The sequence below is a fragment of the Balearica regulorum genome, chromosome 4 (genome assembly GCF_011004875.1).
Source record: "Balearica regulorum gibbericeps isolate bBalReg1 chromosome 4, bBalReg1.pri, whole genome shotgun sequence".
NCBI lineage: Eukaryota > Metazoa > Chordata > Aves > Gruiformes > Gruidae > Balearica > Balearica regulorum.
The window spans coordinates 56,823,839-56,830,782 of NC_046187.1; the positions used below are offsets into that span (position 1 = coordinate 56,823,839).

A 6,944-nucleotide genomic window follows, 5' to 3' on the forward strand; every position below is an offset into this window, starting at 1 on the left:
GTCACCTCACGCGCATCGGACCTCGGCTACTCTTGCCTCTTAGACGGCTACTTCGGCGTGATGACGCCAGAGGGCCGCAGCGGCTACAAATGCGTGATGACGTCAAACGCTAGCTCTTTCCGCTCTGCCAGCTGCGAGGTGAGGCGCGGGCCGCCGGCGGCATCCGGGACCATCCGCCCCGGGCGGCCCCTCGAGCGCCTCGCCCGGGCACGGGCAGCCTCCCGGGGTGGTGCCGGGCCCAGCTGCGAGTCCTGTCCGAAGTCCTGCGGGGGAGAACCCCCCAGGATGGCGCCTTCCCCGGCCCCCTCCCTCCCCCGGCGGTTCTAGGCCCGGGCTGGGCCCCGCTGTGGAGTTGAGCGCCGAGGCCGCCGCTTCTCGGCGTTCCTCCGGGGCCTGGGCGGGATGTGTCGGTGTTGGAAGCGGAGCCCGGCGCCGTGGCGGCTCAGCGGTGGCAGAGGGGGGTGGGCGCGTCGGGTCGGTTCTCCGTAGTTACGCGTTACAGGGCAGGTGCGGGGGAGGAGCAGAAAGGGCTTAGGAAAAGGGCTTTGCCTTGAAGGGCTGCAGCTTCTTTCGGTTGTCGTTTGCAGAATGAAGACCATTCTCAGCAACCAGACCGTTGACATCCCCGACCAAGGTACGTCTGCGTGTGCGTTCGAAAGGCGTTTTGTGGTGCTGACCCCGCAGCCCCTTGACGTGCGTTTGTCTTTCATTTCTAGTCAGTGTTTCACTGAAGGGCCGGACAGTCATTGTAAAGGGCCCCAGAGGAACCTTGCGAAGGGATTTTAACCACATCAATGTGGAGCTCTCCCTCCTGGGGAAGAAACATAAGAAGGTAAGTGCTGCAGCGGTCATTTCCCTGCCCAGAGAGGGAGGGTGGCTTTACAGTTGGCTTTAAAATTTGTTGATAGTATAGGAGATTGAAGCAAAATTTTTAGGTATAGATAAGTTAGTTAATTTTTCACTTACTTCTCTGTATTCTGAAAGAGCTTGCTCTCATGGAACCTTGGGACCTACTTGGGAACTGTGGAATTCTTAAGTTCTGTGTTACACTGGAGTAAATTTGTTGATTGATTTTCATTTGTAGTTACAGTCAGGCAGTTACTGGGAAGGGGATTGATTGTTACATGCTGTGTTTTATCAACTGGCTAGCTTTAGCTAGCCAAAACTGTTTCTATACGTTTAATTTCTAGAATTGGCAAGTTACATCGGAAGAGCAGATGTTTTTAAATAAATGCGTAATATTTTTGTACTGATTTAAAAACTACAAAAAAAAGGGAAAGCGTGGCTGATTTCAGCTACTTTTTCACAAGCATCACCGGATCCACACAGTGTTATATTAAAAAGTTGGTGGATAATACCTAGGAGACTGACTTTGGAACAACCTGTTCAGTGTTTAGCATTTGATAAAACATCTTTCAGCTTAACATGTCAGAATATCTATCCCAGCTTCTTTGAAGATTTGTTAGTAATGAGATATGAAGAAAAAATTATTTCTAATATGTCTGGGAGTTAGGACTTAAAGACTTGAACTAGGTGGGCCTTTAATAATCTTTCAAAGAAACAAAATACCTTTGTGCTTTTGTTAGGAAGGCTTGTAAGTACTTTACCTAAAATTTTCACTCTTAGTTTGTCACAAAAACATTTCATTTCTAATTTTGAAGTGTAGCTGAAAGCTTTGTTAATTCTATTTATTTTTTTAACACAGCTACGTGTTGACAAGTGGTGGGGTAACAGAAAGGAGCTGGCAACTGTTCGCACAATTTGCAGCCATGTACAGAACATGATAAAGGGTGTTACACTGGTGAGTTTCGTTTTGAAATAGGATAACTTGTCATTTTTGTTACTGACAACAATAGATGGTCTTTTAATTTGGTAGAGCTTTTCTAAGCATCCAAGATGTAGCTTTTTCTCTCTCTGTCTTTTTTTCTTGCACGTGCTGTCAAACAAGTTCTGCATATGGAAGCATGAACAATAAACTGGATGACTCTTGGGCTCAGTGTCTTGCCCTTGTTAAGAAACTATTTTCAATATATTTTGGTTTTAGATATCTCCAGTAAGCTTTACGCATCTGTTTTACTCCATTAATGTATTCTGCTTTCAGTATCTGATGATGTCCTTATCCTAGGGATTTCGTTACAAGATGAGGTCAGTGTATGCTCACTTCCCAATCAACGTAGTTATACAGGATAATGGCTCACTTGTGGAAATCCGAAACTTCTTGGGAGAGAAGTACATTCGCAGAGTCCGGATGAGGCCAGGTGAGCGTATCTGGAGACGTTGTACTTTACTATTTCTAACTAGGGTTTCTAAACTATTTTCTTTAACTGATTGTTGAAGCAGCATTTGCCGGTCTCACTTTATGTAACTTATGATACCTTTGCCACTCTTTAGATTTATTATTAATAATACTTTTGTAACTTAGTTTTAGTAATGAGAGCTAGCTAATGGCTAATAACTAGTTTAGAGCTAGTTATTGCAATGTGAGTTACGAGGAACCCAGTGTTTACTTTCAACATTGTCAGATCTCAACAGTGTTTATAATTGGTAAACTGCACGTGCTTAATTTTAGATTTGTGTTTGTTTTAAACATTGTATGTGAACTAGTTTTGCACCAAATATTGTTGGTGTTTGAAGTGTTGTATTTTGAATTTCCTGATGGTCTAGGAGCATGTATGATAACCTTCAAAATTACCATTTTACCTGTTGGTTTTACATCTTGCCTACTTGGAGTTTTAGTAAAATGTCTAACAGAGCAGACATTTAATGGAGCTTTTTAAACTTCGAAAAGGAGGAGACAAAACATGTCATAAACACAAAGTTACCTTAAGACTGTAGGATAGACTTTCCATATCCATTTTTTTGATAGATCCACTTCTGGTGAAAGTGTGGGTAAGGATATTTAGTGTGACTGATGGTGTTTTGGGGTGGCTTTAGATGAAAGCATCACTTATCCAAAACCACTGGTAGATAGAGTGTGGACTTACTTATGGTGGCCTTGACTTTGATTTCTACCAGGATATTAAGGATGCGTTTGATTATTGTATTGGATTTTTTTAAGTCAGCATTTACTTCAAAGATAGTAAAGTGCTGGCTTAAAAGCTAATGTCTGTTGACTAAATAGATCAAAAGATAAAAACTTACTTGTGTTACTCTCCTTGCAAATGAAAACTTCCTGTTGGATTCTTGAATGTCCTAGCGTTTACTCCTTGTGAGCATTTGCAGTGTTGCTAGTATAAACATGGTGCCTGACATGTCAGGGGACAGGGGATTTTAATGACTTTTGAGGTGTCTCCAGTTTTGTCTTAATGAACATAGGAATGTGGAAAATGGCACCACCTAGCTGACAAAGCCTCGCTAGCTAAATCTCTGACTGGTATGCAGTGTTGTTGATTAATGCTGTAATGTAGTAACATTTAAGTAGGAATATCACTTAGTTGCTTTCAATCCAGAGCATGACTTGCACTAATATTTGAGTTCTGAAACTGTGTGAGGGAGCATAATCCTGGAAGGGATTTGCAGGACTCAGAGTCATAGAAGCTAATTATTGCCCAAAGTGCTACTTTCTAGATCTGTAAATTGGGACGGTATGTAAATACTGTTTCTTTAGTACATTCAGTGTCTTCACCAAAAATGTAGATTGTGTGTTTTCCTTTCCGTAGGTGTTTCCTGTGCAGTATCTCAAGCCCAGAAAGATGAGCTGATCCTTGAAGGCAATGACATTGAATTGGTCTCCAATTCAGGTTTGTGAAAGTGGATGTGTGGGAAGATAGAATGATATGGCCACTTTTATCTGAAGATGTCAGCTTAGCAAACCTTTTTTTTTTTTCCTCAAACTCTGAGATAAATGGCAGCTCAGAATTTTTTTCCCTCTAGTCCAAGTCCACAGAACCTTTTTTTTTTTAGTCAGCATTGATGACCTTTTTGGCCCCAAACTTTTTCAGCTTTTCAGTTGTTTGAGTGTGCAGTAATAAACTGTCACTGCCCCGAGTTGCCAGGACAGGCTCAGTGAAAAGCATTCTGCTTTCATTAGAGCTGTCAGGATTTCAAGTTGGTAATTCCTTTTTCCAAATGACAGTTTCATTTGTTAGTTGAAATATTGGAGAGTAAACAAAGGCTACGGGTTGGCATGGACCTCTTGCTTTCTGCTAATGGCTTTGCTTTGTCTGCAGCTGCCTTGATCCAGCAAGCCACTACAGTCAAGAACAAGGATATCAGGAAATTCTTGGATGGTATCTATGTCTCTGAGAAAGGAACAGTACAGCAGGCAGATGAGTAAAACTCTAATAGGTTGGTATCATCTTAATGTACATCTTCCGTGTAGAGATGGTTACTTGATCTGGGGACTTGACAAGGTTTATCTACTTGAACAAGGCTGTGGGTAAGCAGGTTCCCAACAGGGATGCAGTTGTGCTTGTAAAAGGCATCATGAGAGGTATCACAAAACTCAAATTTTGCTAGATCTCTTGACAGCAACTTTCCATCTCTCATCAACTTTCCATTATGTGTGAAGGTATGGAGAAATCTGTATCTCTCAAGTGTTGTTTTCTACGCTGTGAATGCTAGTTACGATGGTGGCTGACAATGTAAAACCGGCTGACCTAGCATGACAGACTAGTTTGCAGCTATTACGTGGTCTAGTGGAGGGTGTCCCTGCCCGCAGCAGGGGGGTTGGAACTAGATGATCTTTAAGGTCCCTTCCAACCCAAACCATTCTATGATTCTATTTACAGAGAAGACTTTCTTGAACTAATGTTCCTCCTGGTTGGACACTGACTCCACAAAAAAAAGTGGTCACCACATAACATATATAAAGGTCTTCTGTGTAGCTTGTGTGTAAATGCTTGTAAACAAAGGTCTGTTTAACAAGGACAACTATTTACATTGTGTATGTACATTTGTTACTGATGTTGAGTACAAGGATTTTGGGATAATGTAAGAATTTCAACTGCTAAAGGAATTTGATGCATTTCAGCTATGTATGGTTCCATACGTGGTATGGAACACTTGTGCAGGATGAGACAGGTTGACTTGCAAATAAAAAATGTTGTGTGCCTTCTGAACCTAAGCTTGCGACAGAGGATGCAGATGAAGTGAGTTTCATAAACTAAATTTTTGTTTTATCACCAGCCAGGTACCAGACACTTGCAAGCTGAAAAAATGATTTGTAGTGCTGTTCTGAGTTCCTTGAGAGATGGAACAACCTTGTTACCTGCTTGTTAAACAATCATGAGCTGTTGTGTTTGAAGGCATCTTTAAGAAATCTTGTCTAAATAAAATTAAGCAAATTCTTTGAGTTATTAATGTCTGTCTTGCATTAAAACTATCAGATGAATTAACTTGTAATATGTCTCTAAAATTTCAATTTCACAGTTGCAGTGCTAAAACCTTTCTAAAAGCTCTTAACTTTTTATTTACAGCTTTTTGGAAGCTGAAACAAACGACCACAAGGCATGATATTGGCAAGTACTAACCTGAAGAATTGGTGATACAAAACTCAAACACCATGAGGGGTTTATTAAAATAAAACATATTTCATATCTCAGCCTCTTCTTTTTTTAAGAACTAAATGGTGATTACAGGGTGAGCACTATGTACACATTGCTTTACCAGTCTCTGAGAGCATTCAGACTGACTGAAGTCTGATGGTTTGGAAACCTCATGCTGGTGCAGTGTGGACCCAGTGTGTAAAGCCATGATGTGGTAGTTTGAAATCATAGCATTAATAAATAGCAAAAGCATTGTTCCTGTGAAAAGGAGACTAGTGTTCTTTCACATCATTTCAGAAACTCAAACTGCAAGAAACTGATTTCTGTGTACAATTTCTGGAGGGGAACTCAGGCTTGTGGTAGCAGAATCTGAAGTAGACTAAAAACTTGAATTGGTAGAACCAGATTTATAATCCCCTCTAAACTAAATCCAGGGATAGAAGTAGTGGTCTGAAAATCTGCTGCTTTAGCTATATTGCTCTGTTAAGAAAACCAAGGACTTTACCTAAACTCTGAGGTTGAACTTATTGCTGAGTTTCACCAGCAGTGGTTTGTGGCTGGTTTTTTCTGTTGACTAATAGTGCTGTGTAGCAACACCTAGTTGGGATTTTGTGCTATTTCTGTGCTATGTCACTGGGTATATTCAATTTCTGAAAACATACTGAGAAAATACTGGGATAGTGCAGAAACATACTTGGCAACAGGTGGCTAAAGCTTAATACTGAGGAAAGCATCTATGCATGCCTAAGAAATTCAGAAAATTGCCCAAAGCACCCACTTGCACGATTCTGAGTTCACAGGAGTGTGCGGTACCAGTGTCTGAGCCTGCCAAAGCAGTGGTGCTAAATTGCAGATGTGGACTGGTGCACAGCCTGCTTAACATCTTTGAGATGGGTTCTTGTGCTGTGCAAACTGTGCAGCTAAAGGAGTCCCAAAATTCTCTGCTCCCACCACGTACACAGAATTAAGGAGGAATCTCCCTGTTGTACGCTTCAGTTCGGCTCCCCGGTTGCTGTGTGGTAACTAGTCTGTGTTGTTGGGTGATGGAAGGACGCAGGCGCCTCTAACACCTGTGCATTTTGATGCCATGACTGAAAAGGCTGGCCAATGTCAATCTTAAACAATTGTACAGTTCATGGGAAGAACATGTTGAGCTCATTTTGAGATGACCAAAACCAGACCCAGGGAAACCTCCAGGTTTGGTCCCTGAAAAGTTTAAATGCGATAGCAGGTTTGTTTAAGAGCACAATGCCTGGGCTGGTACCTTTTGTTTAACGCAGCAATAAACTCCTCTCATGGTTTTATCCCCCTCATGGCTTGCACTGGCACTTGACCAGAACTAAGGTAATATATATTTTTTTCTATGAAAAAGTACTATTGAGAATTATATCCATCACTCTCTTGAGTGGATTAATAGTTGCTATTTATATTCTCTACTAGTAAAATTTTTTATGGCTG

The 6,944-nt window shown here is 41.5% G+C and overlaps 1 protein-coding gene across 1 annotated transcript; it reads left to right on the forward strand.

Moving 5' to 3' along the window:
- The first annotated feature begins 133 nt into the window (after nucleotides 1-133).
- Nucleotides 134-5,537, forward strand: RPL9 (ribosomal protein L9). Its single transcript, XM_010300425.2, has 7 exons — nucleotides 134-634; nucleotides 717-832; nucleotides 1,706-1,801; nucleotides 2,126-2,258; nucleotides 3,660-3,740; nucleotides 4,170-4,287; nucleotides 5,418-5,537. The coding sequence occupies exons 1-6, from the start codon at nucleotides 589-591 to the stop codon at nucleotides 4,274-4,276; spliced, it is 579 nt and encodes a 192-aa protein (XP_010298727.1). The 5' UTR covers nucleotides 134-588; the 3' UTR covers nucleotides 4,277-4,287; nucleotides 5,418-5,537.
- Nucleotides 5,538-6,944: the final 1,407 nt, after the last annotated feature.